This window comes from Cucurbita maxima, unplaced genomic scaffold (assembly GCF_002738345.1).
Source record: "Cucurbita maxima cultivar Rimu unplaced genomic scaffold, Cmax_1.0 Cma_Scf00018, whole genome shotgun sequence".
Lineage (NCBI taxonomy): Eukaryota > Viridiplantae > Streptophyta > Magnoliopsida > Cucurbitales > Cucurbitaceae > Cucurbita > Cucurbita maxima.
In genome coordinates, this window is record NW_019272034.1 from 1996791 (window position 1) to 2021294 (window position 24504).

Consider the following 24504-nt stretch of genomic DNA (forward strand, 5'->3'; position numbering starts at 1 on the left):
CCAACAATTGAAAAAAATGAAATATAGAAGAGTGAATAATTAGAATGGGCCCACAGTTTTTGGAATTCTGTCCTTCTTTTTTTTCAATTTGTTGTTATCGTAAACGTGAATAATGCAACAAATGTTGTGGAAATTTCTAGTGCCAATTTATCTGTTTATAGTTAATTTAAAAAATAAAATAATAGAAATAAAATTGGAAATAATAATAATAATAATAATAATAATAATAATAATAATAATAATAATAGGGAAGGCGGTGGGGGTGGGTGTCAGAGGAAGGTGGTGGGTATTGGTTTTGGAGCAGCGTGAGTGGTGTGGTGTGGCAGATGATACACATACCCACTCAGAATCTCAGAACTGACTGGACAACACTCCCCCACCACCACCCAATTCAAAAATTTTAGAACCCCATTTATTTTTAAATATCAGATATTTATTTATTTACTAGTGGTGAGTTTGAATTATATAATAATAATAATAATAAGTATTTAAATAAAATCTAAACGGGTCCGGTTGAGTTTGAATTGGGTGGGAACAAATAACAATACAACGCATTTTTCGGATCTGCACGAGAAGGCGTGCACAGTCCTCTGCCCCACAGTGGCATAGTAGCCCTTACCCCTCCCTTTTCTCTTTCTCTGGATCGTCTGCTTTTCAATTTTTATTTTTATTTTATTTACGTATGAATATTAAGTTGCTGCATAATAAATCAATATTAATGAATCTTTTTATATTAAAAATTAAATTCTTAATTTTTTTAAGAAATTTTGTGACATTTGAATTAGAAATCTTTGTTTTAGGGCTGTTTGGTATATATTATTGACTGTATTTATAAGCCTCTAATATTATTTTTATTTTAAATCTTATTAATTTGGTTATGTTTTAAAATTATTGGAATGCATGTCAAGATGTTTGGTTTTAAATAATTTTTCAAAAGGAAACTTATTAAAGGTTCAGGAATGCAATTTGATCGAATAAAAAAATTATGTTAAAAATTGATAAAACATGACAAATTTGGAGGGGAAGTTTACTATTTTGCCACCCAAAAGTCTAAAGCAAGACACGTTAAAGGTACAGACACGAAGCGCACAAAAGTTTGATGGAGAGAGAGAAACAAGGGCTGAAAAGTAAAATGATTATAATTAAATGTTTAACACCGTACATTTAAATAGTTTATGAAATTATTATAAATTTATTTTTATTTATCCTCTACCATTGCACATATTAATTGACTAAGTTAATGATATTGTAAATTAAAATTTATATATAATAGAATCATGAATTTAGAGTTAATTAAAAAAATAAAACCATATATTAAACAATGACAAGTAATTTTGGAGATTAAACTTCCATTAGTTATTATATAGAAAAGGGTTTAGATGTATTGGAGTTTAATGGCTTGGTGTCTCGTTTCTCTCTCTTTCTTTACCTTCGTCTGCAACTAGAAATGGAAGAATCCCTTCAATTTTGACCACCCAATTGAAACTTTCGACTTCCGGGTCTTGCATTTCTCAATCGTACACTAACCAAGTGGAGCAGCCAAATCCCAAACCCAAACCCAAACCCAAAGCCCTGAGTTAAGGTTTCTTAACCCAAATCAAAAGAATGCTTCCCTTGAATCTTCATCTTCTTCTTCTTCTACAGCCCCATCGACTCCTCTCTCTTTGAAAGGATTTAAGCGTTTCTGGTGTTAAGATCCTCTAATGGTTGTTGTACAGGCCACCAAGCTTAGCCTCCCTAACCCTTCTCTCTCTTCCCCTCAAATCACTTCCTTTCTCTTTGAACCCCATTCTCTTTCTCTTGCTCTAATGCACTCTGATTCTTCTTTCTCTCTCTACCCTTCATTTTCCCCTTTCTTTCTCTCCTCCCTTCCGTCCCCTCAACTGGTTGTGCCTTCTCCCTCTTCTTCTGCGGCCTTCGTTGCGCTTCTGAATTCTGATTCCAACTCTGATTCTAAAGTTCTGTTTGTGGTCTCTGGCCCCCATCAGGGCGGCTCTCGAATTCTCCTCCGGTTTTATGTTTTGGAGACTTGTAATTTGTTCAGGAGAGTTCGAGTTGTTTGCACGCAGAAGGATCTTCGATCTGATCATAAATTGGGTGTTTTGGTTAATTTTAAACATGGGCTTTCGGTTCGTTTAGCTGGGTCGGTCAATTTCTTCGCCATGTACTCTATTTCGAGCTCCAAGATATGGGTTTTTGCGGTGAAGATGGTGGCCGGCGGTGATGGTAGGGATGATGTGATGGATTTGAAATTGATGAGGTGTGTTGTGATTGACTGCTGCAAACCCATTTGGTCGATTAGCATTTCGTTTGGGTTTTTGCTTTTGGGGGAAGATAATGGAGTTAGGGTTGTTAATTTGAGGCCTTTTGTGAAAGGGCGTGGTCGAAAAGTTAGAAATCTGAATGCCAAACGTGAAGTCCATAAGTCATTTTTGCCTCATGGAGAAGTAGTTTATGGAACTTCTGGTGGTACCGACTTGAACGGTGGTTCCCTTTTTGTTGGCAACAATGGACTCAACGAACATGCCAGTAAAAGTGATGCTGCTCAAAGTTCAGCCATTTGCAATGGATCCTTGGATGGGAAGTTGGACAAACATTTTGATTCTGGTGAGTTAAGAAATCTATATGACATTTTTTTTTTATTAGCCATATTGGTCGTGTATCCTGGAATTTGGCTAATACTTTGTTGATTTTTTATTCGTTCTGAGAGTTTAATCACAAGTTTAATCCCGGGAGCATTCGCTATGCGTAAGAGTAATTCAAACACTAGGCGTTTGCTGGACTGTGGTGGTTAATTGATGATTATCGTATGTTAACAATGATTTCTTTGTAGGAATTTATCCTTGAACTTAAATTGTGGTAGGAGTTTATTGAGTCTGATCACAGATTGAAAATAATTTATCAGCTTCCATTGGCTTGATACGTGCTGAAGTTTGAGACTGAGCGATAAAAGTTTGAGGAGTTTGGAACAATGCTTTATTCGAAGTGAATGCTTTTAGTAACTGCAGGAGTGTCCAAGAAAGCTTGCTTCATTATAAATGAAGGAGACGAGAGAAATCTATCGAGTTGGTATCGAGTTGCTGCATTGGTAGGGGAGGTTGAATTGAAACAATATCTAAATCGAGATTTCTGCCAATTATAATGTGAAGCTCAATGATCCATGGGATATGAAATAAAGCCTTCCTTGTTGGGTATCGCAGATAGACATATCGTTTTTTTTAGCTGATTCATTTTGGATGGATACATGCAACATTTCTTTAACTGTGGCCAGCTACCTGATTTGCACTCAAAATACTTTTCATGACAACAACATATGTTTGATCTATTATATTAGCTAACGACTTGTTTTTTAGGTTTTCCTTATATGGCCCGGACATGGGTGCTGAAGGTGCCGTCCTTTGGTTTATTTCATAAGGATGCCTCTAGATGGTAAATTACTGATTGTTAAAGAGGTTTAACTTGGATAGTTCATTCATATCTAAAAAAAACTTGGACAGTTCACCTATTTTCCACTTGAAACGAAATCCTTAGCTGGAGTGACGATCTTTGTTTTTCAATGTCTATTGTATTATTATTATTGCTATAATTTCTGGATCTCGTTCATGCCAAAACATTGTAGTTGTCAAGTTGTTGGCATATGCCTCTGATCGTGTATTTTTAATTGCAGTGAGATCAAGATCTGTAAAATTGAGACAAGATTCGAGTGAAGGAGGACTATATTTTGTGGCGCTGAAGGGCAGAGGAATTGAAGAACTGAGATCTGCAAAAATGATGCCATTAAAGGCATTATCAATTCAAGCACTTTCTCCCAGGAAAATCTTAATCCTGGACTCTGTTGGTGGTTTACATCTGCTGCACCTTGCTAGCAGTGCTACTGGATCAGATTTTTCTTACAACATTCGACCATTGCCTCATCTAATGAAAGTTCAAACGCTGACCAGCGTTCCTGATACATCCATAAGTATGCTTGTCCGAATTCTATGTTCTATACGTTTCTTCTCTTTGCTACCTTTTCAAAGGATTCTCCTTGTTTTTAGTCATTCTATTAGGTGCTTGAAAGAGAGAAAAAATATACTGGAAGGTTGGCCGAAGTAGTTTGTACAAGTGTGAGCCTTGGAGGAACCCCAAGATGCCCAATTTGATTGGGCCACTATGTTGCATTCTCTGTAGGCAGGTGTCAAAGGACATCGATCATATCCTATGGAGCTGTAATTTACCCCATGCTGTTTAGAGCAAACAAGGAGTTCGGCTTGAGTTTGAATAGACATAGGGGTTTCAAAGAGATGATTGAGGAGTTTAGTCTCTACCCTCCATTCCCGAGAAAGAAAGGTTTTCGTGGCAGGCTACGGAGTGTGTTGTTTTATGGGGCCTGCGAAGGGAAAAGAATAATAGAGTCTTTTGAGGGCTTGAGAGGTGTTAAAGTGATGTTTGGCTTGTTGCTATTTCACAACTCAGAACTAATAGAAATATAATACTTTTGCAGGGAATCAAACTGTCTGGCTATCTGACAAGCAACATTCAGTGCATATGATGATGATACCTGATGTTGATTCTGATGTCACTGAAAATAGGGGAAATGAGATCGAGGAAGTCCCGATGAAAAAAATATCAGGTCTCTATCGATGCAGATGTTTCGGGTTATAACTTATTGGTCTGAATAATATTTGTATTATCAAGAACTAGGAATTGCGTATATGCTCAACTTAGTCCCAACTTTGGGTTGTTTTTATTGCCAGATATGCAAGTTATATTTGCTGGTGAAAAGATTCAAGATATAACATCCTTGAGTGCGAATGCTGTTTTAATTCTTGGACAAGGTAATTTCTTGTTATTCGTATCGAAATTCCTGCAAACACTTTCTCGTTGTATGTGAAAAAATTGCTTGTGTTTTAAAGATTATGTTGCAAATGGAACTACCCTGCCTGCTATTTTGAGTGCCTGTAGTGTTTGATTGGCTGCCAAACACCATCTTATTTTAAGAAAAAGTGATTTAATTTTTTAAGATACTTTCTGCATATTCGGAAAAGGATCCCAAGCGCACTACTAGTTTGGATTTGGTGGAATCAATATAGAGAGACTTTTATCCAGTTTAACCATGGGTTGTAGTTTCAAAACGTGGAGGCTCGGGGACATGAGAAACTTTGTGTGCATCCTAGTTACGTCATGTATGTTTTTAGGGTCAACTGGTAGTTCCCTTTTGCCTTTTCTAATCCAATGATCCATCAAGGGTTGGAGAGCTTTCTTTCATGGCTACTATTATATTTCTCTAATTGTAACTCCAGCCACGTACTCTGTAAATAGGACTGCTGGTTGTAATCTAATGGTGATGATTTCTAATGAAATTTAATTGTTGAGAAACTAAGTGGCATCTTGGGTAGAGCTATGGTCTTCTCCTCAGCCCAAGCCTACTGCTAACAAATATTGTCCGCTTTGGCCTGTTAAGTATCACCGTCAGCTTCACGGTTTTAAAACGCCTTTGCTAGGAAGAGGTTTCCACACGCTTATAAAGAATGCTTCGTTCTCCTTTACAGCCGATGTGGGATCTCACAATCTACCCTCTTTCAGGGCCTATTGTCCTAGCTGACACTCGTTCCCTTCTCCAATCGATGTGATACCCCCTAATTCCACCCCCCTTTAGGCCTTGCGTCCTTGCTGGCACACTGCATCATGTCCACCCCCTTTTGGGGCTCAGCCTCCTCGTTGGCACATCGCCCAGTGGGACTCTGATGCCAATAGCCCAAGTCCACCACTAGTAGATATTGTCCGCTTTGGCCCATTGCGTATCGCCGCTATGGGATCTCACAATCCACCCTCCTTTGGGGCCCAGTGTCTTCACTGACACTTGTTCCCTTCTCCAATCGATGTGAGACCCCCCAATCCACCCCCCTTCGGGGCCCATCGTCCTTGCATGTCCACCCCCTTCAGGGCTCAGTCTCCTCGTTGGCACATCGCTCAGTGTGGCTTTGATACCATTTGTAATGACTGAAACCCACCCCTAGCAGATATTGTCCTTTTTGGACTTTTCCTTTCGGGCTTCCCCTCAAGGATTTTAAGACACATCTACTAGGGAGAGGTTTCCACACCCTTATAAAGAATGCTTCGTTCTCCTCCCCAACCAATGTGGAATCTCACACCTCAAAAAAGTGATCAAAGTTGCTTCTACTATTGGAGGTTTCAAGTGATAATTAGACCCTCAGCTGTGCATCCTCTTTATATGGAGACGGTTAGGGAAATCAAGGTGTGTTCTAAGGTTAGGACAAGAAGATTATTACTATAAACAATTAGGAAAATCTAGAGGGATTAGGCAAAAGGATAGGGTGCTACTTTGGCCAGCTATAGAAACGAAAAGGAACGAGAGAGGGGATCTTTGTTCTAAGGCTTGCTTCGTTGGCTTTTTTTGACCTTGTATTTCTTATAGCTTCAGGTTGGAATGCTGTCCCCATAGTCTTGTAATTCTTCATTTTCAATCAACTTGTTTGCAAAAATGACCATGTGAATTTCCATCAATTAAATTTTCCCTATAATTGAATCATACACATGTTAGCTTGTAAAACTCGACAATAATGTCCTGTATTCTTATATACAAATAAAGAGAAGAAAGAAATGAAAAAAAGACGAGGGAAGTCGAACATAAATTATAGAAAAAAAAGTTGGATGAAAAAAGGAAAAATACTGCGGCCAAGGAACATTATATACTTTTCAAGTTTTATTCTTTGTTCTTTATCATGGCATTTTCTTCTCTTGTTAACAATGTTCATTTCTGTTAAGCAGGCAGCTTATATGCGTATACAATTTCCTGAAGTTTCCTCGGTGCCATTTTTAAGGGTAAGCAGCTTCTTATCTAGTTGCACGTTTCCTCATGCATGCGCTTGAATGTTCATTTTTCGTTCTTGGTTATTTGTAGGACATTTTTCATTCAAGGCTGTGTTAGATGATCTCGTCCAGAGTGGTGGCTTCTTGGCTTCATGTTGTGCTCAAGTAAGAAACTGACCTATTCTACAAGTTAGTTCATGGTGGCTTCTTGGTTCCTAATTATTGTGTTACTGTACTGCAGTTTTCTCACATGTCCATGGTGAATAAGATTCAAGAAGACAGCTCTGAATAGGTATGTTTTTATCTTTATTCAATTTTTTATTATTGAGAAATTGGTTGAAGAGGGGAACGAAGCACCCTTTGGGTGTGGAAACTTCTCTCTAATAGACGTGTTTTAAAACTGTGAGGCTAACGATGATATGTAACGAGCCAAAGCGGACAATATTTGTTAGCGGTGGGCTTGGGCTGTTACAAATGGTATCCGAGCCAAACTCTAGGCGGTGTGCCAGCGAGGACGCTGGCTCCCAAGGAGGGTGGATTGTGAGATCCCACATTGATTGGAGAGAGTAACAAAACATCCTTTATAAGGGTGTGGGAACCTCTCTCTAAGAGATTCATTTTAAAACCGTGAGGCTGACGACGATAATGTAACGGGCCAAAGTGAACAATATCTGTTAGCGGTGGTTTACTTGTAAAGCTTTTAGGGTCCTTATCTGTTTTATTTTCATATATATATATATATTTTGGTCTTTGTGATGCTATTGGTGGTTTATAACCTGTTTTGAACATCCGTCTATCGTAATGAAGTTCTCGTCGCTCAGTTTTCTTTGAAAGGACTGAATCTATTCTGCCTCGAGAGACAATTTCAGTGAATTAATCTAATTTTTGCTTCTATATACGTTCACAATCTTCCAGACTTATTTTGCATCAAGAGTATCTAATATTATTATTTGTCTGATTGAGATCTGTGGTCTATGGCACAGGACAATGCTTTGGGAATATTCGTTATTGAAGTTCTGAAATTCTGAATATGGAAGTCTTTCAACCCAATAGGGAATAATGCACATGTGATGGAAGTCTTTCAACAGAATAGAGCCACCCCATCTGCTTAGCCTTGGCCTTGCATCCATGAGCTGCAAGACAAGTTTGGGGCCAAGAAACGAGCATTCTAGCCATTGGTACGTCTGTTTCGTTGCATCTTGGTTCAACTCGCAGACAGAATATCGTATATTTATTCAATCCGCTATCATGAAAGATACAACACATCAGAGACCTTGAGCTGGGTTTAGTGTTGCAAGATGAATATCATAATTGCATGAAACCTTCATAACTCGCAACATTCTAGTTTGAATCTATATATGCATCTACGACTCGTTCTCATTCGGGAATGTAGCCTGCTTTCGTCCTAATATTAGCTTTCTTTTCTTTTCATCAGATGAAACACATTTTCTCTCAGAGATGACTGTTTTGAGAACTTTTTACTGTGTTTAGACTGCTAAATCTGCATTTGTTCTGTTCATCATTCAAATTTTTGTTACAGTTCTATGAGTTCCTCAGCCAAATGAAGTGAAAGTTGTTTGTGTGAAAGGGCAATGGAAGCCCATAGCCCCAGAACAGAGCCTCTGTTTTTCATGGGATTGCATTTAGATGAGACAGAATTGATGGGTATGATGAGTCCCCAACAGTTGGGACCCTCCCACGTCCATAATTGAAACCCTTCACTGTCATTACAATGTTGATAGCTTCCATCACATGTGCGCATGCCATTTTCGCCCCCTCATCCACTCCTTTTTGCTCATACAACTCAATGAAAACTACTTCTCACTTCCATCCATATCCTATGCTCTCCCCCTCCCATCTTTTTCCCTCCCATATCTCATGGAAGACGGTGATTACTGATTAGACATGAAGATGAGGAGAATATTATTTGTATTTCTCTTTTTCTAACGCTTTAATCTCGACCATGTCTACCAAACATGGGAGATCGACACGATTTCGCCACACAACATTTACTTTAAAGTCGCATTGTTTTTATATCAATTCATGCGACTATGTTGAGTAGTTTCATCATGACTCATTAACACCATCGTGGGACTACAACATGATGTTATGATTGCATCATTGTGTCCAATATCTTAAATGATCAAATGCGATCATATACTCTTGCATAATGCATGTTAGTCATCTAGGCTAAAAATTTCTTATGACACGAGATCATCTCTTAAATTCATGTTCTTTTATATATATACACACACAAACACGACACTAAGGGCGAATGTATATGAAAACATATCATATCATCATTACGTGGAGATAATCTTTACTCTTAGAACCAAATAGTAAGTAACATGATCATATCGTAGGGGTGCAAGAGAATGTCGGAGTACCTTCTTTTTTGGTGGCTCATAACTTACTTGGAGAAATTTAACGCGGGTTTGATGACATCTTAAAAATTTCTTAAAAATATATATAATATTTTCAATTTTAGCTGATTAATTATATATTTTTCTTAAAATAAAAAAACGTTTTTTAAAGAATAAATAAAGATTATATGAATTTCTATACATGCTGACGTGGAAAAGACAAAAAGAAAAATATTTAAATTTCAAATTGAAAAACTCTTAGAAATAAAAAGAGAAAAACAGTGGGCATTCACAAAGCACAAAGCATTTGAGTAGTAGCAGGGACACTTGAAAAGTTTGAAGGTCTGGTAAATTTGTTAAGCTCAAAATTCCATTTCCATGGAGCAACCTCCATTCATTTCTCACCGGCGAGACGAACCGGAGTTCAGCCTCCGTGAATGGGCGGCAAAGGCTAAAATTGGCCGCGACCCCGCCATTTCCAGGCGATTCTCCGGGTCCTACATCAGAAGCTTTCGAGAAGACGCGAGGTCGCTTCGATCAAATGTCACCGCCGTCACTAGCACCGCCTCCTCCCCTGGATACCCTTTCGGAGGTTTTTGTTTTCTTTTTCTCTCTGTGGAGTTTTGATTCTTGCCATGGATTCCTCTGTTCTTTAACTTATCTGGGGTCTGTTTGCAGACGAAATTAACCCTGCTACTTATTCGTTCACTAATGCTATCAAGGGTGAGTTTATTTGAATTCGGATTTTACTTTGCCTACAAGGTGTTCTTGAAAATGCATGTTGTGGAAATTGGGAGTTTTGAGGTTGTTTTTTGTGATTGGGTGCTGCTTCTTGTGCAGCACTGCAAGCCAGGTCGCTTAACAGTTGGGAATGCTTTTCTCTTGATGGGTTTACTTTGAATTCGAAGTGGAATGAAGCCGAGAAATATATATGTAATCCACTTTCTGGGGAAGTACCCATGGAGTGTTTGTCTGCAAAATCGCTTAGTGGGAGGTCATTCAAGAACTTAGCGAACAGAATTGCCATATCTGCTCCTTTAGTTTATTCCAATCATTCGCAAATTGGAACAAAGCCATATTCTATTTCACAACTAGTTCAGAAACTCCCAATTCCAGGTCGAATCATCTGTGTTCTTCTTTAGAATTTCGAGTTTGATCGAATTTGGGATTGGAAAATTTTGAATTCCTGTTGTGATTTTCAGAGAACAAAGTGGAAGCCAATGGCATGACCAGAGATGTGGGAACTCAAAGCACACCACCAGTCGTTGGTTCAAACAGTCCTAGTCCTGCTTCCACGCCTCCTATCGTGGAGAGAGCATTAAAGAGATGCGAATTAGAAGAAGACTCGCCCAATTCCAATTCTAAAAGTACTCCCGAGACAGAGGTATGCCACCTCCAATCTTTCATAGGCTATATCTTTGTTATATTCGTCTGATGCTTTTAGTTTGATTTCAACAATGTCTAAATAATGTTTATAAATATAGTTTTAACACGCTGATAAGCTCATAAATTAACACGGCAGCCAACAAATGAGTTGTTATTAATTAGGAAAGAAACCCACAAACATGGATTTGGTAGTGATTTGACAGGAAAATTGATGTTAATTTTTCAGAATGAGACATAGTTTTAGTGAACATTTGAAACAATTTCGCTTGGGATCCCAACATTATGGCCTTTGTTCATAGCTTGAGGTGAAAAGCTTAATGCAAAATTGAACTGTCAGCCTAACCCTCAAAGAACATAATCTAAGACAAGGAAGAAACAAGTGGATCATACGTGAAGTTCAGCTTTCTCAGACATAGAAGCTTTCTCTCCAATCTATTTCCCTCTAAGGATGAGCCAACCAAATCAGGATTGTCCCCATACATGTCATGAAACAGAGTGCTATAACCATCCAAGGTGGGGGACTGTTTTTGTTAGCCACAAGTTGTTATGTTTTGGTCCCTTTTTGATATTATTTTTTCCTCATATTGGCCTACTTTCCAGCTCGTACGGTTGTGATTGTCTCTATACCATAGAAACATATTTTTCTAGAAAATAAAGTGATAATATCAGATGTCAGAAAACCCAGCCTTAAGTTTCAGAAGCAAACAGAAAGTTCAATTCTTGGTGTTAGAGAGATTTGTCTCAACACTTGAATTACTGTATAAATTTCAAATTTCCCTCCTTGAAATACGTATCTGTTTGTTTTCGTTCTTCGGTATCTATTTCATTTTCTTTCCTTCTACCTTAGGGGGGGACCCATCAAAATTCTCCTGTTCATACATATTCCTTGCTTTTACATCAAGATCTCGAGCTGTATTAATATTTCTCATTGAAAATGCTGTTGTAGATCTTCTTTTTTTCATGTATATTCCCTTATGTTGAGGATTGTCGGGAGGGAGTCCCACGTTGGCTAATTAAGGGGATGCACTTGAGTTTATAAGTAAGAAATACATCTCCATTGGTATGAAACATTTTCGGGAATCCAAAAGCAAAACCATGAGAGCTTATGGTTAAAGTGGACAATATTATACAATCGTGGAGGTCCGTGGTTCCGAACACCTTAGTAGTCTATTAAGCAACAATAAGGGAATTACCTGAATGAGCATCCCGGCCTTAAAAAGCCATTTTAGATGACACTGATATAAAGCAACGTTATCTGAATGCAGGTGATAAGAAGAGAATTGAATGAGGAGAGAGCAAAAGAAGAAGAAAAGGAAGTAGTACATAGAGAAACAATAGCAGAAGAGAAGTTCAAGCAAGGAGGATGCTTGTCATGGATGATGAAGAAGAAGAAGCAGAAAGAAGAAGAGAGATCAAGAAGAAAGAGGTTAATTTGTCATCTAAAACTCAAAGGTTGTTGACAAACAGTGTGAAAAAGCTAAGAACAAATTAAAAACATGGAAAAGCAGAGATTTGGATTATGTGTTAATGCAGCAAAATGGAAGAACAGGGGCAGGTGAGAATGTGGGTTGGTCTTGGAGATGGTGAGAGGGGTGGGTATCATAAAGGATTGTGTGTTGTGTTGGTGTTAGTGGTCCTATTTGCCTCTGCCTCTCGGCCATTTCATAATCTGTTCTTTGTGGCTTCACGTGCATGCTTTTGTGTTTGTGTCCTGAATAGTGTAAGGTAGGGCTTCAAAGGGCCTCCCCTTTTTGTTTTGAACTTTCAAATCTCTCCCTCTCTCATAGTTATTATTTTGGCCTTTGTTGTAGAATTTTTATACTGTGTTTAACAAAAATCAATGTGGATACTACTAGTTAGACTCCTCCTGTTTTATTTTTTATTTTTTAAATTTGAAACTAGATTGGATACCGAGTCGTTTAGAATCTAAGTTTGAATGATGCTATAATAAACTTTTATGTTACAAACTTGAGGATTGACTTCCTGGAAAGATAGGATTGGGCAATTCTACTGGAGAAGGCCACCAGGATCCGACTTACCAAAATGTCTCGAGAGTAAGTAGCTCGAGGAGAAGATGATAGATGTAGAGAATGGAATTGACAAAAAAAAAAAAAAAAAAAAAAAAAAAAAAAAAAAAAAAAAAAAAAAAAAAAAAAAAAANTCTTTTTTCTTTAACAACTTGATTTTTGGAAAAGGCTTTCAATGTTTTGATCTTTTTTTTTTGTTCTTACCGTCCCAACTTGAGAGCAAGACAAGTTGGGAACGGGCTAAAACTGACGATTCAAAAGTGTTAATTTCTATTTTAAATTATTAAATTAAAAAAATTCTCAACTTTTACGTGAGTAGATTTTAATAACTTTAAGTCTATCAATTTAAAATGTGAACTTACGTATGATATAATTATAAGAATATTAGTTGTATTTCTAAAATAATTCTAAGTAATTATAATTGTACCAGTGATTCAAGTTTTTTAATGTCCATTTATTAAAATTTAAAGTTTGAATTACAATAATTATTCAACTTAATCACTTAAATGAATGAAATTTTAGGCTTTCGCTTTTTTTTTTTTTTTTTTTTTTTTTTTTTTTTTGTNGGGGCTTTGCTTGCCTTAACCAATATTATATACATTTATTTATTTATTGTTATTGTTATTGTTATTATTATTATTATTATTATTATTATTATTATTATTGAGGTCGTTTATTTTTCATTTATACAATATAAAATTAAAAAGTGCGAGCAGTTTTTATAGGTGACGTAATAAATGGTCCAAATTAATAATTAGCTAAAATCAATGTACTGGGGTCGGTGTTAAGAAAATTTTAGAATAAAAAAAATTCCCCGGGAACTGGAAAAATAAAATAATAATAAAAAAAAATTCCCGCGATAATCGTCCTCCACTGCCGGCGGTGGAGGAAGCACAATCCACAGCTCGAATTTGAATTGCACGCCAAAATCCCCCCGATACAGATTCTCTCTGTGTCTCGGCGGCGGCGGCGGCAGTAGCAAGTACGAAGAACTAGTGAACTCCAAATGAGGAGGATTACGGAGATTTTCAGCTTTCGCTCTGTGGCAACTCTGTGTGTTCTAACAACGGGAACTGGACTTGCGTTCCAGACCTCGAACTCTAATTCCAAATTTGTCTCATCATCTTCCGATTCTCATTCCACTTCTCTCGATTTTGGGGAGAAACTTAGGGCCGCTGTTAACGGCTTCCGTCGTTCCTCTCGCGCGATTTCCACAGTCTGATGTTTTCTATGCCCTTTTATTCTCTTTCGATTTATTTATGTTTTTTTTTTCTTTTCTTCAGATCGTTGAACTGTTTCTTAACTTCGGTATTATTGAATGGCAGATTTCTCTGGTAGTTCTTGACTATAAGTACTCTTTGCAAGGGGTGCTAGCGAACTCTGAGGAATACCGTCTTAAATTATCTGAGGTTTGTGTATATTTACCTTTTGGCTTGTAGTTTTAGCCTTGTAGTTTTAGCCTTGTGAACTGTTGATTTTGATATTAGAAATTAAACGAAATACACACACGCATTCACAATCTCTCACTTCTTGCGGCGCGTAGGGGGTTTTGTGGTCTTCAATCATCGTTCTCTAATGCTTGCTGATGGAAGTTCATGTGCTGTCCTTTTCGATCAAATAGGCTTTCTTTGAGTTAGTTTTCTTGCCTTCAGAATTTTGTATAATTTCTAGCCGAGTAGGTTCGTTTTAGATGATCCATCTTTCGTTAATATATGCTGGATTCTTGAAACTTAAACACTTCGCCTGTCTTTCAAGTTTGGTATGGGTCTTATGAACTGCAGAAGAAATGGTTTTCATTCCCTTCTTTTACCTACTTGATCTTATATAATATGCATAATTTTTTATGTCAACGAGATCGACTGGAACATTTGATAACTTGAAGGTTTACACTTAAGATGAAATAAATATAATTAATAATTCTTGAAATTTATTCTCAGGCTTTAAGATTGTTCATCTTATTCTCGGGCTTCATGGAATTTGAGTCTAATTTTGACCGGAAAGATTAGCACTATTAACTCAATTCTAATGAAGATGCTATTACTTATTTCTGATTTTAATGAAAATGAACTTGGTTAGGTTCATCGACGCTCTGCAAATAGAATTTTAAAGCTATGCCAAGTTAACAAAGGGTTTTATGTTAAAGCTGGTCAGTTTGTAGCTTCATTGCGGCAGACACCAAATGAATACTCGTCCATTCTCTCTTCACTGCAAGATCAGGTTTAGTCTAAGTTTCTTGAAAATTTAAATTTGTAGAATGAGGTTCTTTCATTCTTGTTTAATTTTGTATAGTCATTAACACCTCAGGCTGTTCCTTGTCCTTTCAAAGATATAAAAGATATTCTAATCTACAACCTCGGTTCAGATATATCAGCAATGTAAGTTTATAAATATTTAGTGGGACTAGCTACTATGCGCTTTCCACTTGTGTTTAGCACTTTTAATTTTAGATATATTTATTTTAAATTTTAATCCCATTTTGGAACTTTTAGATTTATTCATATTAGTCCCTAAACTTTTAAAATGTTTATTTAGTCCTGAACTTAAAAAAAAAACCATTTTTGTCAATGACGTTATTATATAGTTAAATTTTGTATCACCCAATGACCACTTCAGCTGATCTCCGTGTCTATAATAATTGATGAAAAAATAAACATAAAAGATCGAAATGTTTTTTTTCAATTCTGTAATTTATAAATTTATTTGGTAGGGTATTGCAGTTCAATTACAAAATTGTCTATAATAATCAAGCAGAATATCACGGCAATCTTTAGACTCCAGGCATGCTTAAACCTCTTCTAGCCACAGGTAGGATGGTCCAAAAGATTGAAATAGACATGCAAAAAATTCATAGAAATTTAAGTCTTACTATTTCTTAACTATTATTCATGGATGTGTATGATGGCATCATAGTAAGCATTAAGTCTTTTCAGGGGTCTTGTTCTTTGGTTTTTATTCTATATTTGAAAGATTATTGAACTCAAGGACGAAGTTGTACAACAACTCTCTAGTCAAGTAAGGTCATTTTTCTATATTTGAAAATAATATTAAGTTCATCAATTAGATAAATTATTGGGAGAAGCCATTCTCATACTGAGTTTGATTTCTCATGCCAATGAAAGCAATTGAAATTGGAATGTCAAGTGAGAATGATCTTATTGCTCTCATGATTTTTGAGTCAGTTATGTAATAGTTGTAGGTAACAATCAAAAAGGAAACTGCCTAACTGCAGAAAGAAAAGGAAGTTGGAGCTCTGGTTAAATGAGTAGCATACATGTTAGGTTGGTTTTTAGCTTGTTCTGAATCTTATAGGGTCGGGCTAAAATTATGTGTTTGGTGCACTGGATTACCAGATTATTTTATTTATTTATCCTGAATTATCTTCGTGAAAAGTTCTGTCCACAGTCTACGGGGTTAGAGATTGTTTTATTCCATAATTTGGGGTTTGTTTAACTTCAGATTTCTTTCATTCGATGAACAACCTATAGCTGCTGCATCAATTGCTCAGGTGCACCGTGGTATACTGAAAAATAATCAAGAAGTAGCTATCAAGGTTTGTCAATATGGACAGTATCATTTAATTTATTGTGCTGCATGCTGAGGAAACTAGAGGATGATGATTTTGTGTTTGATGACAATTCTTTAAGATAGTGGCAGCATATTTGAGCATGTGCTGAAAACACAATGAATAGGGCATTGGGTTCGACCACCTTAATTAATGTGGAGGATGATAGAGATAAGACTAAATTGGAAGATATAAAGGGCCACATGTCTTGACGGATAAAATGAAGATGAGGAGTTTTAATTTTTAGGTCACTGAATTGTGATTATACAGATTGCATTTATTGTTAAAAGATTCATTATACTTGAACTTTATTTGTTTATTATATGTTATCTTCTATTTTCTTCATTTCATTCTTTCTTCCTACATTTATTATTCCAGGCATGTTTATGTTTATCTTACATAGGCTAAATTATGTAAAATACTCCTTAACTTTGTTTCAATAATAAACTTGAGTTCTAAAAAGATTCATGATCCTTAAAAAACGTTAAAAAAAGTACTCTTTCCATTAAGTTTTGGATAAGTTTCGTTTCACTAATACCCCTAAACTTTAAGTTTTGAATGGAAAACTTAAAGTTTCATTAATATCCTTGACATTTTAGGCAATTTTTACCTTTGCCTTTCTGACTTATAGATTATTTGAATGTTAATCTTAGTTGTTTAATTAACTGAATCATTGGTTTGATTGGTGAACTCTTTATGATATCTCTCTCTAATTGTTCACCATCTTTTGTTTTATTTTGTTCTTATTCATCTTTCTATTTTATTCTCTAAATAAAATTTAGTGATGACATTTGTGATAATTAAGTGAACTAGAACACCATTCATGTGGACGATACTCTGACATCTATATTAAAACTTGACTCGTACACTTGTGGTATTGTATTGAGTAATTTTATGCAACGCCAACTTAAAGCCTTTGCACATTAGTTTCTGCCTTAAAATTTCAAGTTTAATGCTTCATTAACAATTGTTAAAAAAAGTCCCAAAGTTAAAAGAAAACACAAAGTCACAAATGAACTTCAAACACAATTGTTACTTTTGATGCAATGAAAGACAACAAACCTAGAGATGAAAGTGGCAGGTGGATCATCAAAAAATTTATTTTTTCATCCCTACATTTGACATCAAATTCAAGCATTTGGGTAGTAATATTTTAATCAAATTCAAGCAAGAAATCGATCTCAAAAACCAAAAGGACGATAAATTATCCTTCAACTTCGAAGAATTGAACAAATCCGTACTTGAATCTACCCAGTTAGGTTTCTAAATCCATCCTAACAACAATTTAGTTTTTGTTTTTCATTTTTCTTTTTTGTCTTGGGAGAGTTATGGGGAAGGGTTATAGTTATGGATTTTGGGTTTTTGGAGCTTATTTGGTCAATTGTTACTATTACCTTTCAAATGCTAATAATCTATTCATTCTCATTAATTTTCATGGATGAGGATTTCTGTAGAGTGAGGAAGGAGAAGAAACATAGTATTTTATTAACTTTTTGAATGGCCAGGAGTATTATTGAAACGAAATTTTAGCATTTTCCATTCATAACTTTATGATTAGGGGTATTTTTTAACCTTTTTGAAAGGTTGGAAATATTTTTGTGTATTTCTCAAAGTTTAAGGGTATTATTGAAACAAAAAGGGTGTCTTTGAATTTTTTTTTTTTTTTGGAAGATTAGGGGTATTTTTTAAAAAAGTTTAGGAAAACCCATAATTTAGGGGTATTTTTTTCTTTCCAAGCTTAGGATGTAGAGAATTATTGTGCTTCAATTCAATTCACGCTTTAAAAACGTGTAGTTGACCTTTTCTAGATTGTTCAAAATATTGGATTTTCATTGTATAGAATAAAAAATTACTTCTAATAAAACCAGATTTCTATGTGATTATTTTTATTATTTTTGAACATAGGTGCAGTACCCAGGATTGATGCAACACGTGAAAATAGACATAACAGTCATGTCTTTCCTATCGAGAACCATCTCATGGGTGAGAATATTGCGTACGTTTTTATTAAGTTTTTATACAATGTATAGCTTTGTGCATCTTGCTTGGCCATTTACAATAAATGTAATTTTGGTTATTTCTTTTCTAACATTTAAACATGCTAGATAAGGGCTGTTTGAATTTAAACAACTTTAGAACTTAATAAATCCATATTTTTCCTTCATGGCTCACCTATTGTTAGAATAACATTATCTTTTTCCCAACCTTGCCCTTTTTTTGTCTTCCCTGCAATGATTTGGGAACTTTTGATAGCTTGTGTAAGATTGAGGAACATAAAACAATGTTGGAATTGGGGAGTTATTGAGAGAGTAATATGGAAACAGTCTTTGAATAAAATCTCAGAAAAATATGAATATCATAAGCAATTGCGTCTTCTACCCAACTATGTTGTTCCTGTAAAATCCAAAAGAAAAACAAAGATCTGAGTTGTCTTTTGACCATCTTTTCAAAGGTCTTTGCTTTTTTCTCTTAGGAAGGGGAGCATACATGTCTTTTTCTGTGTTTTTTGTGTAAAGTCATCATAAACCATATATCCTTCTGAGTACCCAAGTTCTTCATCGGGCAGAATGATCTCCAATAGAAGGGATGCATTGTTGAGTTCTCTGGCTTCTTCATAATTCATTATTGTTGTTTCTTATAGGAAACATCCTCATAACTTTCTTTGAAAAGTTCCTAACATATATACAAAGTCAGCAACTAAATAACTGAATAATACGTATAAGACTATGGGGCATACTACAAATTGGTTAGGACATTTAGAGTTACGATCCTGGTCTGTAAACAAATTTCTCTTGAGATTTATCATTTGTGGGGTTATATAGTCTGAAAGAATAGCCTAGCTTAGGGTTATTTTCTTTTTAGCTTTTGATAGAAAACCTATTTTCGTAGAGAAACTGATTGAGAGAAACAAATAGGATAACAAATGTGGTCAATGCCACGAAGAATAGAAAGATGCTATCTAGACTCAAAGTGGTTTAACAATTGGTTTTTCATTAGGAAGCCATAGAAGGCTTTCCACATATGAGATCTGGCCATAGACGGATCAAATTATTGGCTCATTCCAAGGTGAAGAAATATGAAGAAGAGGTTGACAAATAGTTGATGTGATTATGTTTTTAGCTTTTATATCTGACTTCGTTGACTGATTCTTAATGTAAAAATCATTTTATGCAAGTCCAAGCCAACTAATCAGTCTTTCTAGTTCTACAACTCCATTGGCTCTTTAACTATTGTAATAATTGTCTCATTCTTTAATTTTCATCTCTTCATGCATATCTTTTAAAATTATTTTCTTTAAGAACTGCTTATCCCCTGCCATTGGCTGTTGACTTTTCATACAGCTATTCCCAGACTATAGGTTCCAGTGGCTGGCATCAGAATTTGAAAAGACAATTTTTATGGAGTTGGGTAAGTTTTCAAAACTTCTATGGACCATTGAGGTTTTTCCATGGTAGTTATATTTAATAATTAGCTTAAATTACAAGTTTGGTCTCCAAACTTTTACTCTTGTTTCTATTTATTCTTTATACTTCAAAACATTTCTAATGAGTCCTTGAATTGTCGAGGGTGGTATCAATCAAGCCCTTAACAGTTTTTAACAAGTCATTAGATTTTTAGTTTTATGTCTTATAGGTTCCAATCATTAATTTTATGAGTTTAATACTTATTTGGTATGGTTCTGATATTATTTAGGGATTACATGGTTGATTGATTTTAAGCACGGGTTTAAGCATTTTATGGTGTGAACACTAAACCAGTGCAATAAGTGACTGCGACTTATTGAAAAGAACCTACCTGTAGCATGAAGTTGTTCAACAGGTTTATTTAAAAAGCCAATCTCTGTGGTTTTCCACTCCAAACCATTCACTTGGTCTGTCAACAGTTAGTCCCCCTCCCACTCACTTATTGACTGGTTTCTCACTTTAGATGATATCTTGGCTAAATTTGGGGATGCTATTCTAGAAGATTGGAACGAACGGCTTTAGACCACTTTCCTTTTCTCCCAACTCTTGAAAAGCAAAAATGGGCCCCACTCCCTTTAAATTCTATATGCTTGGATGGATCAATATTCTGCTTTAGAGGCTGAATGATTTTTTTTGGTTAATGGTGGCATTCTCCTTTCGATATGTTATGGATAAACTTAAAAGTAGGTTCATGAATTTCCATTTGTAACTAAGAACCATTTTCTACGAATCAAAGACCTATTAGTTTATGGAAGGTTAAATAATCTTGGGATTAAAAATATACGGTCTCTACAAATCTGGAGAATATGCTGAATAATGATGAAACAGGCTTGTGAATTAGGCCCCTGTTCAGCAAGTTAGGCTGTAAATGTATACAATCTGTTATCGGAATAGTTTTCAATGGGATATCATGCCAAAACTTCCTGTAAATTAGTGATCAGTATACATTTTGGCGTGCAGATTTCATCCACGAAGCTAGAAATGCTGAGAGGACTGCTGAAAACTTCAAGAACAACAATTTGATCAAGATTCCTCAAGTATATTGGGTATGGAAATTGAGGCTCTTGTTTGTCATGTACAATTTTCTATTTGCCACCTGTATCATATGTTTGATTCCCGAGTGCTTTGGCAACCTACAATACAAACCAATAACTAATAGTAAAAGGATTTATAATCATGATACTGTTATCACAAGTTTGATTCCCAAGGGCCTGGGATGGTTTTTGCATTTTTTGTCTTTTGGGCTCTTTGTGATGGAGACGGATGTTTATACCGCAATGGTAATTTGATAAGCTTAAACATATTTAGGAATTTACCACGAGGCAAGTTCTGACAATGGAGTTCTGTGAAGGACACAAGGTATGACTTTTGGTCTATTGTTTCATGATATGTTATACTAGCTTTCAACTTTTAGTTTAGTACCATGTTATTGTTTCTTAGTTAGCTCTTGGGTACATAAATAACTAGCCGCTTTTTTTGTAATTTAAGAGGCTCAACTAAAGTTTGTTAATTTCAGGTTGATGATATTGAATTCATGAAGCAATCGGGCATAGAACCAGCAAAGGTTTGTTTTGCATTTACTTAATAATAACACAACTAACTTAAGTTGTCAAAATCATGTTGATTTGGTAACTTCTCGTTATGGATCCTTTTAAACGGCAACTAAAACACTTTAGTTCGCTCGCAGTCACTCCAATCATGTAGAGTATGAAAGGTATAGTGGGGTTGAGAGGATAGATGTTTATTTTATGTGCCGTGAGTTGTTCATTCAAGGATAACTGAGATGCGTTGCCAGAACAAAAAAAATCAAATAAAGGATTTTATTTTTCCAACTTCATTTCTCATCTTAACGCTTTGTTGAAAAATGCTTCTATGCTTATTTTGGTTATATTGTAGGTTGCCAAAGCACTTGTCGAAATATTTGCTGAGATGATTTTTGTCCATGGTTTCCTGCATGGTGATCCACACCCTGGTAATATATTGGTTTCTCAGGACCATTTAAATGGCTTCACTCTCGGTATGTTTGATGTTTTGATTTGTTGGACTTTAGATGTTGAATCCTTATAGTCTGCCCCATATACAATCCATTTATGAAACAAATAATGCAGTTCTTCTAGATCATGGAATCTACAAACAGTTGGATGAAGAATTTAGACTGAACTATTGTCAGCTCTGGCAGGCCATGATTACACTAGATACCAATAAAATACTTCAATTAGGAGAACGGTTTGGTGTCCCGAAGTACTGTAGATACTTCCCTCTCATTTTCACTGGGAGATCATTTGATAGGTGATTATTACTTTACTTTATTATTGATTGTGATGAATTCTGAGCACAAACATTCAATCTATATTTGGACGTATGGTGCAACAAGCGATTATGCAACTAGTATGTCTTGTGGTTTGCTTGAAGAGGTGCATTATGTGAAAATGTGATTAAATAATTGATATAATTCTAACCTGTGACTATGAGCTTGTAATGGACTTCATTCAAGTCCAATTTATTTAAATCGCTGGCATTCATAGAGTTAGCATTGATATAGAACTGACAGTTGCGTACAGTATAAATTAACGACCAAGATTTATATTGCTCTTGAAGTCAGACATTTGACTCTCTCTTAACAAGTTACTCAGATAAGACTGAAAAGAGGAGAATGTAAACACAATAAAGTAGAATGGTCGTGAAAAGATCCTGAAGAGTTGATGAACAGCATAGATATATTAAATTGAACTTCCTGTTATATTGCGCTAAAGAATTGTTATATTGTACCTGAATTCACTTTTCAATGCCAGTGTAGGCTTTGTGCTCATTCTTTTTTTACCACAGCGGATGAATATGAAGTTTAAGGAACTACAAGTTACTGGTGGTCAATGTAAATTTGTAGCCCGTAACTTTGAAAATGCATTACAACTGTGACAGTGTCTGTTTTATTGTATGAATCTAGTTTCCAAAAGTTGCAGTTAATGCTATTTACTTGTGAAATATAAAGCTGATTCCTGCCAACTTCATCACTTCATTTATAGTACATCTGCTCTTGGGATGGGAATGTCCAATGAAGAAAAAAGAAATCTTAAGCAGGAACTGAAGTTGTTAAAGATGGAGGACATTTCTTCATTCATGGAATCTTTGCCTCTGGACTTTCTCACTGTACTGCGCACAGAGTAAGACAAAAAGTGGAATTTATGCCGAGTAGTTTATTGACATGATGAATCTCTGTCTTCTCTACAATTTTCATATTTTCCACTATGCCGCAGTGGTTTATTGAGGTCCATCACGAGAAAGTTGGGTGTTTCACAACGAGTTAGAATATTAACCTATGCCAAATTTGCATTACGTGGTTCTTCTCCCAAATTAAATCCTGAAACAGGTATGAGCTTTCATACAAAAATAAGTTTTGAAAATCGTGTTACCTAGGATTAGCAGAAGCAGAACAATTGATGATACTGACTTTTCAGTTGCATTGACAAGGATTTATTTTGACCTAGGTGTTATGTGGATCTTTTACTTAAAAGTTTAAATTACCATATATAGTTTGAGCTCTACGCTTTTATAATTTAATTTGGGTTCCTATTTTTTTGTTCCCTATTGAAATTACTGTTTTCCTTCCCCTGTGCATTTAGATACTATTGTGAAAGTTGCTTACTTCAGACTGAAGACAAACTTAAGCTACCTTTATTTGAGGCTCATTCTTGGTAAGATGGCATCTAATTTATTATTTCAAATGTTCGTATATTTCAAGGGATTGAGAGTGACCTTTTGTTCTGTTCTTGTAGCTGGAATTGAGGCGCTATCAAATTTTCAAAAGTTCATGCATTATGTGTATTCATTGTGTGGCAAGTTCATTTATGCCACGAAAACTTTGCCGATGCTTTCATTCCTGTAGAGTATTCAAGGTACATGTTCTTGGCTTCTGGAAGAGTATATACGACTCGTTCCTCGACTTAAAGCTTCTAATGGGAAATCATCAGTTTCTGAAAGGATGATTTCCCAAGGTATACATTTTTGTTTGTCTTACCAAGAACAGAACAAAACAAAACAAGATAAAGCATTCAGATAGAAACAGGATAGGACTAAATGTAACCTTCTCAAATACTTTAGGGCCCTTTATTTGTCTTTTTTTTTCATTTTTTTGTATGATTGAGCGACTTTTTTGAAGATTCAAAGTTCTAATGTAAAGGTTCAGAAATTTATTCGTTGTATGCAGAAGTAAAGATGGTTATTGGTTAAGGCTCATGTTCTTTATATGACTCTCAAGTCTTAGTTAAGGCGTCTTAGTTAAACCTTCGCCTGTTACCCTTATTTTAGGGTGATTTTTGCATCCTTCTATGGAAAAAAAGAACATGCATGTCCCTTTTGGCTTTTGGGATGAGATGGATTGCACGTCCACCATTGATCGTGTTCTTTTTGGTGACTAATCACTTGGGCTTTCATTACAAAACTTAAAAATGAAGTTTTCTTTGGGGTATTGAAATGAGGAGTTTGTTCATTTTTTCCAATCAAACACCAAACGAATTCAACGACCTCTCGCTTACCTTCAATAATGCAATTCCTCCAAACCCCTCTTTTTTCTCTCTCTCTATAATGAAATATACATTATAATCATAGTTCTTCCATATCCACCTTGTTTTCCATTCCTGAGTCGTTAAATTCACTGTTCTGGTCGTGTTCGCATTACTGTTGTTGTTATTACTACTATTACTATTATTTAGGGGTTTTTCTAATTAATTTTTTCTGAAAATAAGAAAGGAAAAAAAAAAAAAGGAATTGGTGGATAACGGGATTAAGAAGAAATAATTGGAGAGTGGTTGTTAACAACCTTTAATTGTTTTTGTATTGTATGGTCCTTTTATTCATTTTGATTGCATTTTTTTTTTTTTTTTTTTTTTTGT

General features: G+C 35.5%; 3 protein-coding genes across 5 annotated transcripts; all 3 read left to right on the forward strand.

The window, feature by feature from the left end:
* Positions 1-1373: 1373 nt before the first annotated feature.
* On the forward strand, positions 1374-8341 carry LOC111492623. Of its 2 annotated transcripts, XM_023141994.1 has the most exons (8): positions 1376-2607; positions 3668-3961; positions 4484-4612; positions 4737-4817; positions 6772-6825; positions 6905-6978; positions 7055-7105; positions 7797-8341. In XM_023141994.1, exons 1-5 carry the CDS (start codon positions 1704-1706, stop codon positions 6798-6800), a joined length of 1437 nt encoding a protein of 478 aa, XP_022997762.1. In that variant the 5' UTR covers positions 1376-1703; the 3' UTR covers positions 6801-6825; positions 6905-6978; positions 7055-7105; positions 7797-8341. The 2 variants fall into 2 exon arrangements, with proteins under 2 accessions (XP_022997763.1, XP_022997762.1); XM_023141995.1 differs by lacking the exons at positions 4737-4817; positions 6772-6825; positions 6905-6978; positions 7055-7105; positions 7797-8341 and adding an exon at positions 4038-4413 and having other exon boundaries at positions 1374-2607; positions 4484-4595.
* Positions 8342-9472: 1131 nt separating this feature from the next.
* LOC111492625 lies at positions 9473-12428 on the forward strand. Of its 2 annotated transcripts, none has more exons than XM_023141997.1 (5): positions 9473-9768; positions 9855-9899; positions 10017-10292; positions 10379-10560; positions 11828-12428. In XM_023141997.1, exons 1-5 carry the CDS (start codon positions 9555-9557, stop codon positions 12020-12022), a joined length of 912 nt encoding a protein of 303 aa, XP_022997765.1. In that variant the 5' UTR covers positions 9473-9554; the 3' UTR covers positions 12023-12428. The 2 variants fall into 2 exon arrangements, with proteins under 2 accessions (XP_022997765.1, XP_022997766.1); XM_023141998.1 differs by having other exon boundaries at positions 11640-11962.
* Positions 12429-13399: 971 nt separating this feature from the next.
* Positions 13400-23842, forward strand: LOC111492876 (uncharacterized aarF domain-containing protein kinase 1). The gene is given in 17 exon segments (XM_023142375.1): positions 13400-13805; positions 13915-13998; positions 14666-14806; positions 14894-14964; positions 16046-16139; positions 18057-18134; positions 19493-19559; positions 20576-20661; positions 20924-20974; positions 21132-21179; positions 21512-21632; positions 21724-21904; positions 22639-22776; positions 22870-22982; positions 23236-23307; positions 23389-23476; positions 23478-23842. Coding segments are annotated over 17 exon segments (1764 nt in total). The 5' UTR covers positions 13400-13595; the 3' UTR covers positions 23599-23842.
* Positions 23843-24504: the final 662 nt, after the last annotated feature.

Excerpts from the sequence above, each read along its gene's own strand:
- LOC111492623 (XM_023141994.1), top strand. The coding sequence starts at position 1,704 with ATGGTTGTTGTACAGGCCACCAAGCTTAGCCTCCCTAACCCTTCTCTC. Across the intron at positions 3,962-4,483 it reads CGTTCCTGATACATCCATAA|GGAATCAAACTGTCTGGCTA; the intron begins GTATGCTTGTCC and ends ATACTTTTGCAG. Across the intron at positions 4,818-6,771 it reads TGTTTTAATTCTTGGACAAG|GCAGCTTATATGCGTATACA; the intron begins GTAATTTCTTGT and ends TCTGTTAAGCAG.
- LOC111492625 (XM_023141997.1), top strand. The coding sequence starts at position 9,555 with ATGGAGCAACCTCCATTCATTTCTCACCGGCGAGACGAACCGGAGTTC. Across the intron at positions 10,293-10,378 it reads TCAGAAACTCCCAATTCCAG|AGAACAAAGTGGAAGCCAAT; the intron begins GTCGAATCATCT and ends TGTGATTTTCAG. Across the intron at positions 10,561-11,827 it reads AAAGTACTCCCGAGACAGAG|GTGATAAGAAGAGAATTGAA; the intron begins GTATGCCACCTC and ends ATCTGAATGCAG.